This window comes from Canis aureus, chromosome 29, assembly GCF_053574225.1.
Source record: "Canis aureus isolate CA01 chromosome 29, VMU_Caureus_v.1.0, whole genome shotgun sequence".
Taxonomy (NCBI): Eukaryota; Metazoa; Chordata; class Mammalia; order Carnivora; family Canidae; genus Canis; species Canis aureus.
Window position 1 is genome coordinate 26,468,537 of NC_135639.1, and position 23,489 is coordinate 26,492,025.

The window sequence follows — 23,489 nt, forward strand, 5'->3', positions numbered from 1 at the left end:
GAAGAGGGATGAAACAAGAGGAACTTGGGACTTACTCCCCTGAAATATCTATGCTCCAAGTGTCTCTAATGGACTACAGGTGCAGGGCTAGATCAGTGGGCTGTGAATCAATGCACAATGCAAGATGGCTCAGAGCAGAGTATGGTGAAAGACTCAGAAAGCACCTCCTGAGGTATCAGTGACATAAAGTGACTAGAACTCTAAAGGCAACAGAGGCTCTCTTAGGTTTGGGATTTAGAAGATCACCACTACCTTCCATACAAAGCTATTACTTCACTTTTGCAAAGTATTACTTGTATGCATGACTTCATAAATCCCATGAGCTACTTCTCACAGTGAGTGATGCTGTGGATTTTCTACATAGGAAATACGAAATAACCCCTACCTCAACCTTCTTTTGAGCCAAGGCCTGGACAAAGGATGCAAAAGATCAAGCCAATTCCCACAGGAGAAGACTAGAAAAGGGCCTTTAAAAATCAAAGCCATACCTGCGGGTCAGGCTGCTCAGGAACCCCTAGCTCACTGCTACCAGGCTCTGTAGCTGTGCTATACCCTGGAGAGCCAGGTTGCTCCAGGTCAGTGAGGTCCTCCTTGGAGGTGGTCTGAGAGGAGAACTCCAGGCCACTGTCTGTAGAGGGGCTGACCACCGTTGAGGCAGCTTCTGAACTTGCAGAGGAGATGGGAGTGGGCACATCAATGAAGGGCATGCCCCCTGCCAAGCAAAGTAAGTAAGGCTTGAAGATGACAGACTCTGTGTGAAACACATACCCTCCATGGCACCAGGGGTTCTATTTCCTAGACTGCATACTAATTTCTGCAAATGCAGGTCTCTAAAGTAGCCAGAGTTCCTCTGGAAGGAGAACCACCTTAAGTCACTGCAGAATTGCTAAATGGTCACAGTCTGAACAGACCTGCAGTTTTCCCTTTTTGCTCTTAGCAGAAGGACCAAAGCCCCTCAGTTGGCTGGTTTTCAATGTTAAAATCCCTGAGAGAAGAAGGATGTTTATTTTATCTAATCAGAGGAAGCAACCCAGGGTACTCACCAGTGAGGTTAGAGGATAAGGTGGTTCCATTGGAGGTGGGCAACTCTGAACCTGATGTTACTTTGGTCATATGGCGCAGGGGCCGGGGGGATCTCTTCTGTTTCTTCCACTTGGATGAATCACTCATGCCTCCTGCTCTCATTTTCAGCTGGAAATATCATATCTCATTAGCACTCATATTCAAACTAATATTCTTTCCCTAGAAATCTCCCTTCTTTTATTCCTATTAGTCCCTAGAAAATAGCCTATATGCTCCATCTGTGCCAAAGGAAAAATCTTTTATTATTTTATTTTATTTTATTTTATTTTATTTTATTTTATTTTTTATTTTTCCTTTGGAAAAATATACCATCAGAATACATTCCTATACCATCAGAATACATTCCTACTCCTCTAACCTGGCTTCTACATCTGCCATTTTACAGGTCAGCCTCCTAAACATTTTACTTTTAGGCTTGCTACATATTACTCTACTTCCCTGAGTCCTGGGTCCTGAGCAACCCTAAGTCCTGTAGATGGTGCCTGACCCTCTTGCACAAAGAGTAAGGGCAGAAGCTCCTTTGCCTGAAGCTTCAGATCTCTAGGTCCTAGATTCCAGGTATTTGCTCAGGTACCTGTAGCACAGCCTCCTACTTCTAGTTCTTACCCAACTATGAGAGCCTGCTCCATTCCTGTCACACTCTTAGCTTTCTCACTGCTTTGTGAACTGGGCCTAGACCCTAAACATATTCCTGGCTCTCTGAAATCTTTGCATCAGATTGGTCAAAGGCTCATTCTCTGGACTCAAGGAAGGAATGGTATCCCAGTTGATTTGTGGAGTTAAAGATGGAGGTCTTGACATGCCTCTGTTCTGCTCTCAATTTTGGTACATCAGTGAGACCTATCCTTCTTACTGTTGGGTCTTTCTAGATGCAATTTTATATTCTCAGATGGTAAGCCTACTGATTTCTTGGACCCGTGCTCTATTCCATTTCCTTCTCTCCTGCTGTATTTCCATTCCTCCCATAGCTTCCTTTTAGTTGCAAAGGAAAATCTCTAAAACCCATTGTGGGAACTATTTTGGGATATAAGTTTTAATGCATTTTCTCCATCCTAACCTCATAGTTACTTTGTTTAGGCTCATTTCATTTTCCTGGTCCCAATGCCTTCTGTTAGGGTTTGAAACAAATCCCTCTAAAGTTATATTATACTATTCCTAGACTGATGGACCATTCCTGGATCAGACAACAGTAATGGTCCAGGAATCATTAGAATGCCTCTAAGAGGGTAGAAGTATTTTTCTTCCCTCTCTAAAGGCTAAACACACGCATGTTATCCTTGGCCTGTTCAATTCTTCTAGTATTTGGGGGATAGGCTTCCTTCCTCAACCTTCCGTAAGCCCTCCTGAACATGGGTAACCACTGATCCTTTGCTTAGAAATCACATAATTCTTCCTTCCTTACCAATAGCTCCACTCAGAAAGGAAAGATGTCCAAGAGATGAGCCCTGCATCCAGCTCTTACTAATGCAGCAACAGCCTCACACTGGATTTACACTTCTTGTCCCTTCATCTCCAAAATGCCTATAGTAAAATGCCTAGAATGGAACTTCAAGTGCTCTGAGCACTGTGGCTAAACAGTAACCAGGGTGCTCTCTCCAGTAACCACTAAAGGTCATCTGTGGGAAGTTCATGGTAAAAAGAATATTATGGGAATAAGAGTCAGCCAAATATACAGTCAAGAAGCTCAAGAGATCAGTGAGAAAAAACAAGAACCCCCCCCCCCCCCCACATAATCGACAATTGTTACTGAAGTCCAATAAGTACTAACATCTGGATCCACTTTTGTGAGCTACCTTTTCTCTCTAGGCAGCCTCTCAATTTCAGGGACTTCTACTTCCACTGAGTCCAGTCACTCATTGAGAATTGAGATTCCTTCCTACACCAGGATTGTCCTTCCTGTTTCCTTCTCTAACCTCTGCAAAGCTAGCTCCAACTTGATCATTCCAATTAATATTCTCTGCTTTCTGGCTGGAGTAGGAGACAAGATACTGCCAGTTCTCACAAATGCCTCAGTCCTTAAAAAGTACAGTTAGGCTCCCTAAGGTTCCAAGGTGGGGGTGGCAGTAGGTGTTCAGGGAACCCTATAACACTTTATCCATATAACTCTGTATTTCCAAACAGCAGTATAAGCTTTACAAAGAACGGGCAGGTCCTAGGTCAATAATCATGGCAAAATCCTGGGCAGCTATTATAGAGAAATGCAACTTGAGACAAGTCAAGCACACAAATGAAAACTGACACAATTCATGCAAACAGAATGCAGGCCTATAGACCATTTAGCTAGGTATATACACACACATAGTTCTTATCTTCCAGAATGTACACTCTTGTGATAGACAGCCTAGACAGTCCATACCTCCTTTTCTCCCTCTTCTTCTAAGGCAGGGATATGGGGATAGGGGTAATCTTTAACTTGAACCCCTCCCTTAGGCTCCCCTACATCTTAACTTTTAAAGGACAGAGACCATCTCTGCAGAGCCCATCCTGGGCTATCCAGCTCCTTTCCATTCATCTAGAGTCCTAAATCTTCGAATAAGTCCTTTAATGTTAACTAAGAAACAAAGACCCTAACTAGATGGACCATCCTTTCTTTCCAAACCCAGTTCAGGTATCCAGATAGAGTCAAGAACTGTGCTTAAGCTCTATATGCCAGCTCTGAGACAGGAAGGGTAGAAGGGGAAGGGCTTTGCTTAGAGGTCCCTCACAGTTCCCCTAGAAATGATAGACATTAAACCTCCTAACAAGATGTCAGCAGGACCCAGGCTCTCTACATGATATATCACCAGTTCAAATCTTCCTTCTGCCTCCAGACAACCAGATGACCTAGGAAAATTCCCAACCCTGCAAAGCTACAAAAACACACAGCTCTTCCAAAGCCATGCCGTGTTACTAAGGAGGGTAAGTTGTGCTCTGCACAATGGAAATGGGACCCAGATGTTACATATTTAAAAACAACAACAACAACAACAAAACATTTAAATAAATTAAAAGGGGGAAAGGAGAGGGAGAGGGAGAGAGACCTTGAGGTTCTTAAAGAGTAGTACCCTCTCTAACTGGTTCAGGGCTTTGGTCTGCTCCCCACTACTTAGCTCCAGTTTGTTGAGACATGGAGAAATCTGTGAAAGACAGGCAAACGAACGATTTAAACAAAGTGAAATAAACTCAGACACACGCCAACAGGGCAGAGGGCAGGAATGGGGATGGATAGCTAGGGAGAAGGGAAGGTCAGGTGCATGCACCAAATAGCCAAGGGTCATCTTCATGGGCAGAACATCTTACGGCTGCAAGTGGGATCCTTATCAGAGGCCTGTGAAGTCCAGGACTTCAGTTCAAGATAGAAAGAGGCCATTCTTCTGACCACCATTCTTCTAGTAGTTTGAGAACCTTCTGATCTAGAGTCAGGCTTGATTTGTCTCATCAACAGAGACTAGTGCAAGTGTGATCCCAGTCTAATCCAGCATTAGGGTGGTACTTAGGGCATAGGGTCCTTGGGCCTCCTACCTGCTGACAAGGCTGGGCCTTGAGGGGATGGTAGGACATTCACCTTTATCAGCATACATTTTTATTGCAACTTGATAGGCCTCACCAAGTTTCCATGAAGGACTGGCTCACCAGCTTATGTGGTGGGTAAACAAAGATAGGCTGGGAAGGAAAAGTTGGGGAAGAAGAGGTATCTGGGGAAAAAATAAATTTCTCACTAAAGGAGTGACAGGTATTTCTAGATTCCAAGCAGAACTGTATAGACAAAAGCATGTTTTTGCTAAGCAGAGGTATCCAGGAAAATCCCCATAGCACTGAAGTTGGGAAACCAAGATTTGGATGAGGGACAGCAGGTCATACCTTCTTCATGTTGGTCCCCATATAGTTCTTGGGTTCTTCTTTAAACTGAGGTAACCTATAAGACAGAGAATCCCACAGACTGCCATTAGGGATAATAACAAACCTCCCCTGCATGCCAGCTCCAGCCCAAAGATACTCTGGGCCAGAGTATGCCCTGTCTCTTAGGAAAAGCTAGGAAGAGAAGCAGCTTTTTTAGAGCCTCATCAAAGGAAGAAATGGGGGGACTTATAACACTTTCTTAAAAAGAATGTAGTCACTAAGGCAAGGTGACTAAGTGCCCTTGGAGTGTGGTGGCTCTTTTCATCCTAAACTGACTCCTTCCTTTCCTTATTTGGCAAGAATTGATGAAAGACACAATATGGGGACATCATAGTCCATCAAAACCCCAGGACACTGGGCATAGAGTGAGGAGTTAAAGGCAGGTCAAGTTTTGAAACCAGTAGATCTGAGCCTGAGGAGTAACAATGCTTTGCATCAGGGTCCAGGGGCAGATGTAGTTTGTAGATAGTAAGAATTATAACTTATGGATTTGAGAGCAAAATGAAGTCCCCTCAGGAAGCTTTTTTTTTTTTTTTTACTTTTTAACTAGACTAGGTTTTAGAGCAATTTTAGGTTCATAGCAAAATTGAGCAGAATATACACTGATTTTCCCTTGTAGAGTCCTGGCTCCCACAGATGCATAGTCATCCTCATTATTATTATCTTCCTAAGGAGGCTTTAAAGCTCTTGCCTCAGTCAGTTCATCTCAAAGTCTATTGAAAAAAGGTGTAGGAAACAGGCAGTTAGGCATAGTATGAAAAGGCCTCTTAGACCCTAAATTGAGGGCCTCGACTAAGGTAACCAGTAGTCTTGGTTTGCCAGAGACTGAAGGGTTTGCAGGGATGCAGGACTTGCAGTGCTAAAATCAGGATAGTCTGGGCAAACAAGGCAGTCACCCTAGCCTTGGTCCTTCCTCAGAGAGCTCAGCACCCTATTCCGGGCTCCCTTGAATTTGGCTTCCTCTCGGGTTCCCTTTCCCAGCTGCTACCCGCACAGAAACAGACACAACTTTGGGAAGCAAAACAAGGTCTGTCAGCCTAGATCAAATAACCCTCTGCATCCCCCTGAGGCCAAGCCAGCTCTCTCCTCCTCCCTTGTTCAGTAACCCTGGACCCAGAGAACTACCCCATCCATACTCCCAGCAGCCTCTGAAGTGGCTGTGGGGTTGGCCAGGTCCCTGAAGTGGCTGTGTGGAAGCAGGAAGGCTCAAGAGGCCTGGGCAGCCGGGCTGAAGCAAACAGCAGCAGGTTTACCTTGTGAAGAGCAGCTGCACCATGTCTACGAGAGTGTGCTCTGCGGATTTTCTCAATAACTCTGCACAGGAAAAAACAAATAACACAGGTGTCATTACTTGCTGTGCTATTATCAGGAGGCTTCTCAGAGCAGACTCCCCTCCAAACCTTGTTTACTAAGGATTATGCCAAACTTATTAAAACCAGCTCCAGCTCAGCCTGGCAGCCACAACTTCACTATCCCACTAGGTGGCACTACTGAGTCAGGCGAAAAAAAAAAAGGAGGGGGCAAGATGATATGTTTTCAAGGTCTACAGGCTAGTCTCAATCGTAGAAACCCCAAGGGAGGAAGATTTGGTGCCTGGGTTGAGTCCGTTAGGGATTTATCCCAGTTCCTGCCCTAGCAAAAAGTACTAAGGTCTCTATTCTAGCTGTACAACAATCAAGTAAAGACTTCTAGACCCCTATGGCTCCACAAGGTAGGTGATGGAGAAGTCCTGAGTTTTCTACCTCTCTGGGGTTCAGAGACAGCATCCTTTATTTATACTCATGGATACTGGCCCTAGGAATGATGGTAGGCCCAATATTAAAGCACCTACCACTGAGCCTCATTTCAAAGCAGATCCGGAAACAAGACTGCATAATCTCACACACAGATTCATTGGTTAGGTGGGCACCCGCTGGGGTCAGCAACAGAGTCCGAAGTACCTACCAGGAAGAAAGTGGAGATACAGTGATAAATAAAGCAGGCTAGGTAAAATGGGGTTACCTGAGGGGAGAGAAGCTGCCTCCTGTTCTTTTAGTCTCCTACGAAAGCATTCAGGGATGAGAGAGAGAGGTTAGCAAGAATGCTGACCTCACTTCAGTTTGGTAGTGGGGGGGGATCTCCTAGGAGCTTGTCTTGGGAACCGTGCTTTCACTCTGTATGACCCCAACACAGTTCAGCACTCACTCCAGCCCTAGCCCACAAGCCCAATGGATGGCACATATCTGCCAGAGGTACAAGTATATTAAGGGCTTCCGGTATTTGATATCAATTCATTTGAAGCTTTTAATTATTTCCTTAGAAAAACCTTTTACAAAAAAAAACCCCCAAAAAAACAAAACAAAACAAAACACCCTTTACTTTGGGTACCCGAGCTGCTTGTTTGGAAACAAAGTAGCTCCCTAAGCTCCAGTGGAGTCAAAACACAACTTCAGGCTGCCGGCCGACTTAGGTAAGGAGAGCCGACAGCACCAGCTCCTGGCCATTAGCCTAATTGCTCTTCCCCTCCATTTACCTGAAGGATTTTCATCAGGACAACCTCATCGCTGGCAGGATCTGTGCCCACAAAACGGGCGTGGGTGACAGCATCTGCCATGTTCTCCATGCCCTCTGCTGTGCCCTCATGAGTGGGATCTGCTCCAACAAAAAGAGGGAAGACTAAATGGTATGGAGAGGGAGACAGAAAAGGCAAGATATCCTGTATAGGGACTGCTTTGAGAGACTGTTCTTTCTCCTCTGCAATTTCCTAACCCATGGCTACTACTTGAGCTACCTGAGAATTTTGCCCATAAAGATTTAACCAGCTCCTCAGTACAAATTGCACTATGTAAAATGGTGGTTCTCAAACTTAAGGATATTATCAGAATCACCCATTAGACTTGTTAAAAATACAAATTACTGAGCCCACTCAGACTTTTGATTTAGTGGGGCCTGAGAATTTGCATTTCTAACCAGATCCCAGGAGAAGTTAATGCTGCTGGTCAGAGGAATCATACTTTGGATTCACTGGTGTAAGGCTACTCATTCCACAGAGGAAGGGCCTAGAAATACGAGTTTTTGACCCATAGCAAGGGCCAAGTAGGGTGAGACCTTTGAACACCAACGTTGTAGCCTTTCTCTGTTCATGTATTCTCTTTCAACACATCTCTCTCTGGTTGCTTTTAGAGTTTTGTGTTCAGGTGTAAGCAGGGTAGGGGAGTAGGGGAAAGAAATGGACAGTCCCTCTGCCAATACTAAATCTGGGTACCACATTACAACAAATCAGAGACCTGTTCTTGCTTTGGTTTCATTCTTATTTAAAACTATGTGACATGAAGCAAGAATCATTTTACCAGCTTAACTAAACAGGTATTAGAAGAGAAACGGAACAAACTAAACATAACTAGAGCCTGGCTGACTGGGGAGGAGGAGGACGAGAGAATTTCAACAGTGAAGAGGGGAGAAGATAGCTCAGACAACCAGCCCCGCTAGAAACTAACACAAATGCTGCCAACGGGGAAACTGCTCCCATTCATGTGTTAAATATCCACAAGGAGAACCAAAGAAGGGGCCTCCATCAAGACCTACAAAAGTCCCCACAGAACTGCCTGGATTATTCTTGAAAGGGAAACATAAGTAGGAAAAAAACGCAAAAACATTACAAAGCTTTGCAAGTGACCAAAAAAGTTGCTCCAGAGGGGGCATAGTATAATATAGGAGCACCTGTGAGTTTTAAGTGGTGGGAATTAAAAGACATCCTACCATTTTCTCTTTCCTGGTACCTGAAATTTAACAGAGTTCCCAAACCTAAAGCTCAGGGGGATAGGTGAGAAACCAGAATATTTCCCTTGCAACAATTAGCCTAAAGACTTTCATTAATTGTAATGGTTTTCATCTTTATCTTCCGTCCTGATTACTCTCTGACACCTGGCCAAAGACTCAATTCGTCCTTACAGCATTGCCCTACTCAGCATCAGGGGTGGTTACTTAGAGGTCATATACAAGGAAGCCAATTTCATGATAATATATAGTATATGGGTGACTCAGCCACTTCTATTACTCCAACTGTCTCCATGTTTCTCCCATTCAACTCATTCTATACTCTGTAGGTCCTTGGCCTGAGTCTTCTCTCTCAGCCCTGCCCGACCATCTTTATTCAGGCCAACAGGGGCCACAGCAGGACCCTTCCTAGCACAGGAAAATTCAGGTCTTCAGTGTTGTATGGTGTTTCAGAGCTCAGTGAATGGCAGTGTTGCTTCCACATCACAAGGCTCCCAGGGGTCTATTTCTTCCCCTCTTTCAGTAATCTCCCTTGTTAAAGTAGTTTAACTGATCTCTTTGTAGCTCTTATCCTCTGAGGTTGAATGAAGTAGCAAAGTTAATTTTCTAAAAAGGCAGGTAAAAGTGACAGTTTTTTTTTTTTTTTTAAGATTTTATTTATTTATTCATGCAGAGAGAGAGAGAGAGAGGCAGAGACACTGGCAGAGGGAGAAGCAGGCTCCATGCAGGGAGCCCAACGTAGGACTCGATCCCGGGTCTCCAGGATCACACCCCGGGCTGCAGGTGGCGCTAAACCGCTGCACCACTGGGGCTGCCCGTTTTGTTTTGTTTTGTTTTGTTTTAAGATTTTATTTATTTATTCATAAGAGACACACAGGGAGAGGCAGAGACACAGGCAGAGGGAGAAGCAGGCCCCATGCAGGGAGCCCAATGTGGGACTTGATCCTGGGACTCCAGGATCTTGCCCTGAGCCAAAGGAAGATGCTCAACTGCTGAGCCACCCAAGTGTCCCAAGAGTGACAGGTTTTTAGAACTACAGCAGAGCCTGTCAGGTAATCAGTGGCACGAATCCTAGTCTGGCAGCTGTGTAGGGCCAAACAAAAGGTGATCCTTGGAGTAGGATCTAAAATAATCCTAGAAGCCTTGGGTCACAGGATTGAGGGGTGAGGGCTATTTCTTCCAGGATAGCCTAAACAAAAGATTGTTTGGTTTAGGATTACTTAGCAGAACTTGTCTGCCCCAGGACCCCTTCCTTAGAATGTCCTTTCCTGGTCACTCTGGAGCAGACTGCAGGCAAATTTGCCAATCTCAACTCCTTTGCCTTCTGGCTTTCATTCACTCCTTCCTGCCCTCTTTCTCATGCCCACTGCAATCACCACCTCCAGCATTCTCTTTTCCCACCACAGGAAACTTCAATGACCAGCTGGCCTGAGGTCTCCAATGACAAGCCTGTCTGCCAAGACCAGGAAGGGGGAGAGAATAACACTACAAGAGACTAAAGGGAAGAAACAGAGGGCGGCTGGAGAGAGATGACCTGCAGGTGGTGCTCAGGGCAAGGCTGAAAGTAGCTGAGGGATTTTTTTTTGCTTAGGAAAAGTATGAAGCTAGGACTAGTGCCTAGAGAAGCTGATGCACCTCTTCAGAACTTAGCTGGCACCCAGGATTTCTAAGGGTCCTGAATGCTTCAGCTAAGCAAATCCCATTTTCTAGAAAAGATAAAGGGTTTTATTGCCCTGAACTGAAGGCCATTTTTTTTTTTTTTTTTCCTGGCTGGCTACAGCCTAAACGGTCTCTTTTCTTGTCTCCTTACTTAGAAAGAAAGACAGCTGCCTATTTTCTAAGTTCCTCACCCTTGTGCATGGGCTAGCAATAAGAGAAAAGGAATTCAGGATCCAACTACAAAGGAATCTGAAAAATACAGCATAAACAAATTCAGAGATAAACAGCCTGAATAAAATATTTCGGCTAGATTGGGAGAAAATATTTATAATACCCTGATAGACAATGGACTAATATTCCCACTATACAAAGAACTCCTACAAATTAGTAAGAAAAATAAAACTCAATAAAATAACAGGAAAAGAGGAAACTCAAATGTTTAACTTAAAAATACATAAAAACAATAAAATACCAGTTTTTACTCATCAAATTAGCACAAATGAAGAATCTAATATTCAGTGCTGGTGAGAGGGTGGGGAAATGGAAATTCTCAAACATTACTGTTGGAAGTATAGATAACTATGATTTTCTAGGAAAGCTGATAGTACCTATGAAAATATAATATGCACATGGCCATTAATCCAAAAATTTCAAGTATAGGAATCTGTCATACAAAGGAAAATTAATAAATAAGGACATATGAACAAGAATGCTTATTTTAACATTATTTAAAGTGGCTCAAAATAGGATACCCATATAAACTTCCAGTTATATGATACATAAATTCTGGGGATGAAATGTAAAACATTGTAACTATAATTAAAAATACTACATTGTATATTTGTATATGTGCTGCCAAAGCTAGCAAAACTACATTGTATATTTGAAAGTTGGTAAGAGAATAGATCTTAAAAGTCCTCATCACAAGAAAAAAAAAATCTGAAACTATATGAGGTGTTGAGTGTTAACTAATATGTATACTAGTCATTATGCTGTATACCTTAAACTAATACAATCATATCTCAATAAAACTGGAAGAAAAAAGAATAAATCAGATAGATAATTATATCACATACATCTTTTTTTTCACGTACATCTTTCTACATTAATACTATTAAGTGGAAAAAAAGAAAATCCGTAGCACATAATCCTATTTTTTTAAATGGTACTTTACATATATTTATATATGTGTAAAGAAAGGTATAGAAAGATTCAAACCAGCCTGTCAACATTATTTGCCTAAGGAAGAAGAAGGAACATTGAGAGAGGAAAAATCATTCATTTTTCTTTTAGTCACCTCTTTATCTTCTTAAAATAAGTATACATAACCCCTTCTTCCTCCCCACTCTCCATGACCTGAGTCAATTAGCATGATGAGGGATGCCTGGGTTGCTCAGAGGTTGAGCACTGGCCTTTTGGCCTGGGGTGTGATCGTGAAGTCCTGGGATCAAGTCCCACATCAGGCTCCCTGCATGGAGCCTGCTTCTCTCTGCCTATGTCTTTGCCTCTCTGTGTGTGTGTGTCTTTCATAAATAAATAAATAAAATCTTCAAAACAAAACAAAACAAAACAAACCCCTTCAATTAGCATGATGAGTAACCAATTAAGAGTCTTACTTCTCTCCTACAAGGAAACAGATGGCTAGGAGAAACTTTCCATTATCACCAGCTCACTGTCTAAAACCTGACCACCCCACGAAAGGCAGGAAGTACTGTGGTCATCTAACAAGGCCTGAGTTCTTACCTATGAGTGCATAGGACAGGAACTTGTTGACAGAGGTAAGTGCCAGTCCAGTGATAGGGCCAGTGGTATCTTCAGAGCGAATCACTTCCAGAAATGGACGGAGGAACACATTGGGTTCAATTTCGGAGAGTTCTGCACGAAAAGAAACAGGAATGAAGGGATGCCATCTGACAAACGCTAAACCCTAGAAAAAGACCCTTCTTATTTGTGCCATAAGGCTAGAATTCTTAGTTACTGGGCCAATCTTCCTTCCTCTGAATTAGCTTAAATCATCACAGACACTGTATCATTTTACCTGTAAAATTTTTAGTATGTAGCTCAAAGATTAAGAAGTTAAAAAACAAAAACGCGGGATCCCTGGGTGGCGCAGCGGTTTGGCGCCTGCCTTTGGCCCGGGGCGTGATCCTGGAGACCCGGGATCGAATCCCACATCGGGCTCCCGGTGCATAGAGCCTGCTTCTCCCTCTGCCTGTGTCTCTGCCTCTCTGTCTCTCTCTGTGTGACTATCATGAATAAATAAATAAAATCTTTAAAAAAAAAAAAACAAAAAAAAACAAAAACGCTACAGTATTGAGGTGCCTGGGTGGTGCAGTTGGTTAGGCATCTAACTCTTCATTTCAGCTTGGGTCGTGATCTTAGGATCGTGAGATTGAGCCCTGCACTGAGCTCAGCACTCAGTGCACTCTGCTTGAGATTCTCTCCCTTACTCTCCCTCTGCCCCTTCCAGTTGTGCTTTCTTTCAAATAAATAAATCTTAACCACCCTCCCTCCCCCCCCCCCAAAACACAGTATCATTATCATGCTTTAAAAAGTAGCAATAGGGGCACCGGGGTGGCTCGATAAGTTAAGAGTCCCACTCTTGTTCTTAGCTCAGGTCTTGATATATCAGGTTGTTGTTGTTGGTTTTTTTTTTTAAGATTTTATTTATTTATTCATGAGAGACACAGAGAGAGAGAAAGAAAGACAGAGACACAGGCAGAGGGAGAAGCAGGCTCCATGCAGGGAGCCCGATGTGGGACTCAATCCCAGGTCTCCAGGATCACATCCTGGGCTGAACGTGGTGCTAAACCGCTGAGCCACCTGGGCTGCCCTTGATAGCAAGGTCTTGAGTTCAAGCCTCGCATCAGGCTCCACGCTGGGCATGGATGAATCCACTTAAAAATAAATAAGTAAATAGCAATAAAATGGTTAAGATGGTAAATTTTGTTATATATATTTTACCACAATTTAAATGTTAACAGTAATTCTTTAATATCATCAAATACTGTTGGGTCAATTTTCCATGTCCATTTCACCACTCTTCCTAGTTGCACATAGATAAACTTCATCTCAAGTATAGCCAATGTGGCCAAAGAGGTCCCAAGGTGAGCTACCTTTTTTTTTTTTTTTCTCTGTTATGGTTAAGGTCACTTCTCTTAGAGATAAAGAATGTAGCACATCCCAGGAAGATGAGGGAAAACATTGAGGCTTCTAGTCCCTTGCTGAAAAATAAGCCTAAAAAGAACAAAAGCCTGTGCAGTCACTACTCTTAGAGACAGTTTGTAAGCTTGGAAGGTCCTAACTACTCTTCGGCTGCCTTTTTGCCTAGCACAAAGTAAAGGGCTAAAGGAGCAACTCATAATCTTCATTTTACAGATGAGAAAAATAAAGCTTAGATAAACTACATAATTGGCCCCAAACACATAGCTAATAAGCACCAAAGCTGGGATTTTAACACAGTCTATATACATGGTTTCAAAACTTGTGAAACCATGACATCTATTCTACCTACCAGCACAAACTCCTGAATTTAGAAGGCTTCATTTCAGCTCTAAGAATATAGACTGCAATGACTTTGTTCTCTACCCTACTCTATAGAATTTGTTTTTCTAGAGTCTGTTATGCTTTCATCTTTCAGAGACCAGCTCCCTAAAAAGGCTTCCTAAATTGCCCAGAAAGATTTGAGGACGTGATCAAGGCTGCCCACCTTTAGAGACAAAAGAAAGCTAGGTTTTCTAAGTACCTTCATTTTCATGCAAATGTAGGGAGCTCCCACTCATTTCCTACCACCTCCCTCTTTGAGTAAACAGTTCCCTGGGCCCGGTTGCTCCTCTGATTAATGCTTTAATTAATTGGCAGATTGGGTAGCATTTTCCAAGCCTGTATGTACAGTGATCACATCAGCTGTATAAAACCTGCTTCTTATCCCCCAGCTACCCCCACCTAGAGATGTACAATTTGCAGGAAAAACCTAGACAAAAACCTTTGTGTATGTGAGGTGGTAGAGGGTTGAGATGTAAGGAATAGAAATACTAGGAAAAACAAATATATAAAACACTTTTATAAGATATATTTTATAAATATAAAGTCATCTAGTCTTGCTGCTTTAGAAACATTATTACATATGATTTGGTGTGTCATTTTAAAAATATGGCCATGGTAAGTATAGCTGAGATATAAAAGTCTAGACGGAAAAATAATCTTTGAGAGGTTAGAAAGGAAACATTTTTTGAGCTTTCATCCAGTTGCTGTAAGAATAGTTTCTTCATGTCTTCCTTCATGGTGAAAGACTAGGGAAATTTCACAGCCATAGTTTGACACTTCCAGAGCCATGTGCATTTTCTTTTAATTTGGTAAAACCAACTATTGCTGGTATAGTGTTCTATAAATTTTAACCTAATGTGACAACTGGGACACAGAACAGTTTCATTGCCCCAGAAACCTTCCTCTTATTTCTTTATAGTCACACCCTCCTCCCCACTCGCACACCTGTCAGTCAACTATCACCACAGTTTTATCAAGAGGGTCATGAAATGAAATCATACAGTATGTTACTTTTGAGACTGGCTTCTTTGACTCAGCATGATGCCTTTGGGATTCATCTAAACTGCTGCTCAACAGTTTGGTCCCTTTTTATTGTTGTGTAGTATTCCATCGTGTGTATGTACCACAGTTTATCCATTTACTAATTTTTTTTAAAGGTGTTTTTTTTTTTAATTTTTATTTATTTATGATAGTCACAGAGAGAGAAAGAGAGGCAGAGACACAGGCAGAGAGAAGCAGGCTCCATGCACCGGGAGCACGACGTGGAAATCGATCCTGGGTCTCCAGGATCGCGCCCTAGGCCAAGGGCAGGCGCCAAACCGCTGCGCCACCCAGGGATCCCTCCATTTACTAATTGAAGGACATTTGGCTTCTCCAGTTTGAGGCAATTTTGAGTAAAACGGCTATTAACGTTTGTGTATAGTTTTTTGTGTGAAGGACAATGGTTTGCATTTCTCTAGGATAAACACTCAGGAGTGGGATTTCTGAGTCAAAGGATAAGTGTATGTTTAGCTTTATAAGAAACTGCCAAACTGTTTTCCAGAGTTTCTGTATCACTTTGCATTCCCACCAGCAATGAGAATTCTGGTTTCTCCATATCCTCTCCAGTACTTGGTATTTTCAGTATTTTTATTTAAGCCATCCTAGTAGGTGGGTAGATGGTGGTTTAAATTTGCCTTTCCCTGAACATCTTTTTCATGTGCTTATACGCCTTTCCCTGAACATCTTTTTCATGTGCTTATACGCCATCCATGTATGCTTTTTTGGTTGACCTGTCTGTTCAAGTCTTTACTCCATTTTTTTTTAAAGGATTTCATTTATATATCTGACAGAGAGAACAAGCAGTGGGAACAGCAAGCAGAGGGAGAGGGAGAAGCAGGCTCCGTGCTGAGCAAGGAGCCTGATGCAGGGCTCCATTCCAGGACCCTGGGATCATGACCTAAGCTTAACTGACTGAGCCACCCAGGTGCCCCATCATGACCCCATTTTTAAAATTGAATTGTATGTTTTCTTGCTGTTGATTTTATTTTTTTATTTTTTAAAAAGATTTTATTTATTTATTCATAGACACAGAGAGAGAGAGAGGCAGAGACACAGACAGAGGGAGAAGCAGGCTCCATGCAGGGAGCCCGATGTGGGACTCGATCCCGGGTCTCCAGGATCACACCCCAGGCTGCAGGCGGCACCAAACCGCTGCGCCACCAGGGCTGCCCCTTGCTGTTGATTTTAGAGACTTCTTTATCTATTCTAGATTCAGGCTTTTATTGGCAACACAATGATTTACAAATATTTTCTCCCAGTCTGCAGCTGGTCTTTTCAGTATCTTAATGGTATCTCTCATAGAGCAGGTTTTTACTTTTTATCAGGTCTGGTGTGTCAGGTTTTTTTCTTTTGTGCATTGTGGTTTTGGTGTCATATCTAAGTACTCTCTGCATAATCCCACAAAGATTTTTCCTGTGTTTTCCTCTAAAAGATATAAAGGTTTATGCTTATTGTTTACATCTGTAACCTATTTTGAGTTAATTTTTCTATAATGTGTGAGGTTTCCATGGAAGTTCTTTTTTGTTTTGTTTTGTTTTGCATATGGATGTCCATTTGTTCCAACATTTGTTGAAAAAAATTCTTTGCCATTGAGTTATCATTGCAGCTTTGCCAATCATTATTTGACCTTATTTTTGTAAGTATATTCTGTTCCATTGATCTGTGTATCTAACTCTCTGAAAGCAAACTGTCTTGATTAACTATATTCTGTCTTAAAATCAGACTCGTGTGATCCTTCCAACTTTTTTTAATTTTTTTTTTTTACTTATTTATGATAGTCACACAGAGGGGAGAGAGAGAGGCAGAGACATAGGCAGAGGGAAAAGCAGGCTCCATGCACCGGGAGCCCGACGTGGGATTTGATCCCGGGTCTCCAGGATCGCGCCCTGGACCAAAGGCAGGCGCCAAACCGCTGCGCCACCCAGGGATCCCCAACTTTTTTTTTTTTTAATACTTCTTTCAGCATTCTAGTTCCTTCCCCTCCCCTCCTCCCTCCTTTCCTTTCTAAGATTTAATTTATTTATTTGACAGAGAGAGGGAGAGCACAAGTTGGGGGAGTGGCAGGCAGAGGGAGAGAGAGAAGCAGACTCCCCGCCAAGCAGGGAGGCCAACACAGGGCTTGGATCTTAGGATCCCTGAGATCATGACCGGAGCCAAAGGCCAATGTCTAACCGACTGAGCCACCCAGGAGCCCCTGCCTTTCCATTTCAACATAAATTGTCTATATTTACAAACAATTTTGCTGGGTATTTGATAGGAGTTGCACTGAGTCTATAGATTACTTTGGGAAGAAATGCCATCGTTACTAAATTGTGCCTGCCTACCAACCCATGGATATGGTAGTTTCTTTATATCTTCTTAATTTCTTTCATCAGTGTATTATAATTTTCAGCATACAGATTCTATATATGTTTTATAACATGTATACTTAAGAATTTTATTTGGTATGCTTGTAAATGGTATTGTATTTCAATTTCAGATCCCAGATAATCATTTTTAATAAATAGAAATGTGACTTACTTTTGTTGTTGTTGTTTTAATTTTTTAAAATATTTTATTTATTTATTCATGAGAGAGACAGAGAGAGAGAGGCAGAGACATAGCAGAGGGAGAAGCAGGCTCTGCGCAGGGAGCCCAATGTGGGACTGGATTCAGGGACTCCAGGATCACACCCAGGGCCAAAGGCAGGCGCTAAACTGCTGAGCCACCCAGAGGTCCCTGTTGTTGTTGTTTTAAATCAGAACATTTATTATGTGACCAATCACTGAAATCCTAAAGATGAACTGGATGCTGCAAGAGCTGCCTTCCTGGGCATAAGTGTTGTTCCTTCAAAGAATCCATGCCTGAATCTGCAGTTCAGATACAGATGTTACAATACAATTTTGAGGTACCTCATTCAACCAGTCCCAGTGGTATTTCATTGTTGTTTTTTAAGATTTATTTATTTTAGAGTGAGAGGAGAGAGAAAAAGAAAGAGAGGGAGAGAGAGAGAGAGAGAGAGAGTGTGTGTGGGGGTGGGTGGAGGGGCAGGAGGGGGAGAGAAAATGAAGCAGACTCCTCACTGAGCATAGAGCCAGATGTGGGGCTCAATCCCACCACCCTAAGATCACGACCTGAGCTGAAACCAAGAGTAGGATGCTTAACTGACTGTGCCACCCAGGTGCCCTGGTATTCATCTTTAGCCTTGGCACTCCAGTTATGCTTCTTTTCTGTTTGGTAGGATTGTCCCATTTGCCATAGGTTTACTTCTGAAGGTGGTAGGCCTTAGAGCCACAGTGGCAACACAATGTGTATATCTTACTTCAATGCTTTCCAAATGCTATCCCCTTTGTCATTTCACTTGTGTGGCTGAGACCAAAGAGACAAAATGAGACTGATGTTTTTTTAAAGATTTTGTTTATTCATTCATAGAAGACACACACACACACAGAGAGAGAGAGAGGCAGAGACACAGGCAGAGGGAGAAGTAGGCTCCCCGCAAGGACCCCGATGCAGGACTCGATCCTGAGTCTCCAGGATCACGCCCTGGGCTGAAGGTGGCACTAAATCACTGAGCCACCCAGGCTGCCCTGATTTTTGTTTTTTTAAGATTTTATTTATTTATTCATGAGAAACACACACACTGAGAGGTAGAGATACAGGCAGAGGGAGAAGCAGGCTCCCTGTGGGGATCCCAATGTGGGACTTGATCCCAGGACCCTGGAATCATGACTCAAGCCAAAGGCAGATGCTCAACCACTGAGCCACCCAGGCATCCCACAAAATGTGACTGAATTTTGTGTGTTGACTTTATCCTGTGACCTTACTAAACTCACTTATTAGTTCTAGGATTTTTTAGTTTTGGTTTTATAGATTCCTTGGTGTTTTCTACATGGACCATTATGTTATCTGCATACAGTGAGTTTTATTTCTTACTTTCCAATTTACATGCCTTTTATTTCCTTTTCTTATTTCACTGCACTGGCTGGGATTTCCAGTACTATGAAAGTAGACCACTTTCCTTGCTGTCACCTTTAGGGTAAATGCATTCATTGTTTTACCATAGTGTATGATGTTAGTCATAAGTTTTTTGTAGATGTTTATTATCAGGAATGGATTTTCTATCTTATCAAATTTCTTTTCTTCATCAATTTATATGATCAAGTGGTTTTTTTCCTTCTTTAGAAGGAAAATATGGTAGATTAATTGATTTTCAGATTTTATTTATTTGAGAGAGAGAGATGGAACAGGGGTGCAGCAGAGGGGGAGGGAGAAGCAGGCTCCCCACTGAACAGGGAGCCTGATGTGGGGTTCAATCCCAGAACCCTGGAACCATGACCTGAGCTGAAGGCAGATGCTTAACAGACTGAGTCACTCAGGTGCCCCTAAACCTCACTTAGTCTTGGTATATATTATTCTTTTAATATGTTGGTAGTTTTTATTTGCTAATCTTCTGCTTCATAAGGTGGAAGAACTCACTATGGCATGAAAGGCCGGGTTGACATGAGTGATACCATATAAAGGTTTGGACAAAGTTCCTAGAGAATTCTCTAGAGGTTCTCGATGTGGCCCTCGCAGAGTATATATAATCCAGTCAATGGAAAAGGGATCATTAGTTTCACTACTACCAATAGTAGGTATATGACACCCAAACTCATCTGTCAAATTAGGTAGTTGAAATATAAACCACTAAAATACGTTCATTCTGACACTATTCTGTGAATCAATGCTTTATGGAGACTTAGTGATAGAAAACTAGGACAGCTGGACTTTTTTTTTAAGAATTTATTTTTAAATATTCTCTGTACTCAAGGTGGGGCTCAAACTCACAACCCCAACTGAGATTAAGAAGCACACCAACTGGGAACCCTGGGTGGCACAGCGGTTGAGCCCCTGCCTTTGGCCCAGGGTGCGATCCTGGAGACCCAGGATCAAATCCCACGTCGGGCTCCTGGTGCATGGAGCCTGCTTCTCCCTCTGCCTGTGTCTCTGCCTCTCTCTCTCTCTCTCTCTCTCTCTGTGACTATCATAAATAAATTTAAAAAAAAAATTAAAAAAAAAAAAAGAAGCACACCAACCAACTGAGCCAGCCAGAGTTGGAATTTTTAATGAACCCACCAGGAACATTCACTATCACCCTCACTCCCATACCCCTACAAAGAAAAGAGAATTGTGATATATAAAATTAACTTTCCAAGGGTTTGGTCTAGGCTGAATTGGAGTTTTGCTCTCTATGTTCAACTACTAATTGCTAGGAGCATCAAAGATATTCTAACAGGAAAACCCCTGCAGTTTTTGGTGCTAGGGGTGTGGGACAGACACAGCAGGGGAGACTGTGCTACTAGCAGAGTACCACTAGTGAGGACGTGAATTAAGAGGTACCTCTTTGTGAACATTTTTTTGTGTGTGTGTGAACATGTTTAAAAAACAAAACAAAACAAAACACCAGTCCTGGAATTTCAATTAAAAATCCTGTTAAGATGTTTAGATGGTCTCTAAAATAGTGCTTCTCAAACAGTCTGTGGTTAAGGCCAATTTATTTTTTTCCTTAATGTCAATCCACTGCAGACTCATCATATTATAAATTACAATAAAATGAACTGCTAGAGAATGATGTTTTTAAAACAAAGACATAGGGATGCCTGGTGGCTCAGGAGTTGAGCATCTGCCTTTGGCTCAGGTCCTGATCCTGGGGTCCTGGGATTGAGTCCTGCATCAGGCTCCCCGAAGGGAGCCTGCTTCTCCTTCTGCCTATGTCTCTGTCTCTCTCTCTCATGAATAATTTTTTTAAAAAATCTTAAGAAAAAAAAAGACATAAACTCCACTTTATTATTACAATCAACATATATAAAATTACTCTTAAGATATTATAAAAATTTCTAAATGCTTTCCCACAATTTCTGTATACATCCTATCATGTACTAAACAACAATTTAGGCACCTAAAATAGTTTACAGATTATACTTTGAGTAACAGTGCTCTAGAAAAATAAAGCATAATTTTCAACTGGTCATTCTAGAAAATCCTCCAAATCCTAGGATACTATGGCTAAAATAGGCCCTAAAAATAATTTACAAATGAGATAATTATGATTTAGAAAGGTTAAGTATTTTGTACAATGCTACAAAATCAGTTAGTGTTAGAACCAGGACTGGAGGTTGAGGGCACTAGGTGAAAACATGGACTTTTGAATAGGATTCAAATTCTAGTTGGGCAACTTAATGGTTGTGTGATAGATACTAAATTTTTTATCTATTTATTTTATTTTTTGTTTTTTTAAAGATTTTATTTGTTCATAAGAGACACACACACAGAGATAAAGAGAGATGCAGAGACACAGACAGAGGGAAAAGCAGGCTCCACGCAGGGAGCCTGAGGTGGGACTCGATCCTATGTCTCCAGGATCACACCCTGGGCTGCAGGCAGCGCTAAACCGCTAGGCCACCAGGGCTGCCCTAGATACTAAATTTTTTTTTAAAGATTTCATTTATTCATAGAGGCACAGAGAGAGAGAGAGAGAGAGAGGCAGAGACACAGGCAGAGGGAGAAGCAGGCTCCATGCAACAAGCCTGATGTGGGACTCGATCCCCGATCTCCAGGACCACACCCCGGGCTGCAGGCGGCGCTAAACCGCTGCGCCACCAGGGCTGTCCGACACTAAATTTTTTTTTTCTATTTTTTTTTTCTAAATTTTTTTAAGCCTGTATTTTATCACCTGTAAAATAGATGTTAAAGAATTAAAATTATGTTTAAAAATAAATTAACAGGAGCTAACATTTACTGAGCATATACTATCTGTCAGGCACTGTGCTTGGTAATTTACATAAATTATCTCATTTAAATATAATTAAAATATATTGTACATGCATGGAATACAGTAAATGTGTAACAGATATAACTAAGATATTATTCTAGTGTTTTAGCTCTGGGTCTCAGTTCAGGGTTCTTAATACTGTAAGTTACTATGAGTTTTTTTTGTTTTTTTTTTTTAAGATCTTATTTATTTTAGAGAGAGAGAAAGAGCACAAGCATGCATGCAGAGGGAGGAGCAGAGGGAGAGGGAGAAACACTCCACACAGAGCATGGAATCCAATGTGGGGCTTGATCCCATAACCCTGAGATCATGACCTGAGCTGAAATCAAGAGTCAAGACATTTAACTGACTGAGCCACCCAGGTGCCCCTATTCAGTTTATTTCTTAAGATCTAAGTAATTATCAAAAACATCAAAGGCAAGCCTTTTTTTTTAAAGATTTTATTTCTTTATTTGACAGAGAGAGGGAGGGGGAGGGAAAGAGAGAGAGAGTGAGCGAGCGAGCACACAAGTAGGGGGAGCAGCAGAGGGAGAGGGAGAAGCAGGCTTCAAACGAAGCAGGGAGCCCAATGTGGAGCTCGATCCCAGTACTCTGGGATCATGACCTGATCCAAAGGCAGACACTTAACCAACTGAGCCATCCAGGCTCCCAGCCTTCTATCTTTGATTACTAAACCCTAAAAGGAATAAAAATTAAGGACAGATACCAAGATAACTAGTGGTTGTTACGTATGGTGCAATTTGGAATAGCTCTTTTATTTTTTTTAAGGATTTATTTATTTATTTATTTATTTATTTATAATAAATTTATTTTTTATTGGTGTTCAATTTGCCAACATACAGAATAACACCCAGTGCTCATCCCATCAAGTTGCCCCCCCTCAGTGCCCGTCACCCATTCACCCCCATCCCCTGCCTTCCTCCCCTTCCACCACCCCTAGTTCGTTTCCCAGAGTTAGGAGTCTTTATGTTCTGTCTCCCTTTCTGATATTTCCCACACATTTCTTCTCCCTTCCCTTATATTCCCTTTCACTATTATTTATATTCCCCAAATGAATGAGAACATATAATGTTTGTCCTCCAATTGACCCATTTCACTCAGCATAATGCCCTCCAGTTCCATCCACGTTGAAGCGAATGGTGGGTATTTGTCATTTCTAATGGCTGAGTAATATTCCATTGTATACATAAACCACATCTTTTTTATTTATTTATTCATGAGAGACACTGAGAGGCAGAGACATAGGCAGAGAGAGAAACAGACTCCCCGCGGGGAGCCCAATGTGGTACTCGATCCCAGAACCCTGGATCATAACCTGAGCCAAAGGCTGACAGACGCTCAATCACTGAGCCACCCAGGCACCCCAGAGGCTTCTCTTTTCTAAACAAATGGACAGTCCCGGTGGCGCAACGGTTTAGTGCTGCCTGCAGCCCGGGGTGTGATCCTGGAGACCCAGGATCGAGTCCCACGTTGGGCTCCCCGCATGGAGCCTGCTTCTCCCTCTGCCTTTCTCTCTCTCTCTGAATAAATAAAAAATAAATAAAGATTGATTGATTATCAATCAGTATTAAAAAAATGTCTAAACAAATGATTGAAATATTCACCCTCCTTTTAAAAGAGATAAAAATAACAGTAACAATAGTAGCTACTATTTATTATCTTGTGCCATGCCATGTGTAAGTACCATATATACCTTCTCTCTTCATAATTATCCCCATTTTGAAGATGAAAA

The 23,489-nt window shown here is 42.0% G+C and overlaps 1 protein-coding gene across 12 annotated transcripts in view; it reads right to left on the reverse strand.

Annotated features, from left to right (window-relative positions):
- The window catches only part of GBF1 (golgi brefeldin A resistant guanine nucleotide exchange factor 1), a 121,269-nt gene that overhangs the window by 20,645 nt on the left and 77,135 nt on the right, over positions 1-23,489 (reverse strand). For 4 of the 12 annotated variants that reach the window (XM_077877837.1, XM_077877835.1, XM_077877836.1 and 1 more), the window contains exons 4-11: positions 12,121-12,252; positions 7,475-7,593; positions 6,794-6,902; positions 6,216-6,276; positions 4,924-4,978; positions 4,104-4,199; positions 1,044-1,191; positions 489-712 (exon numbers count right to left, since the gene is read on the reverse strand). In XM_077877837.1, the coding sequence (XP_077733963.1) occupies positions 489-712; positions 1,044-1,191; positions 4,104-4,199; positions 4,924-4,978; positions 6,216-6,276; positions 6,794-6,902; positions 7,475-7,593; positions 12,121-12,252 (944 nt within the window). Of the gene's footprint in view, positions 1-488; positions 713-1,043; positions 1,192-4,103; positions 4,200-4,584; positions 4,639-4,923; positions 4,979-6,215; positions 6,277-6,793; positions 6,903-7,474; positions 7,594-12,120; positions 12,253-23,489 lie in introns of those variants that run through there. The other 8 variants (XM_077877843.1, XM_077877841.1, XM_077877842.1 and 5 more) reach the window with 4 other exon arrangements.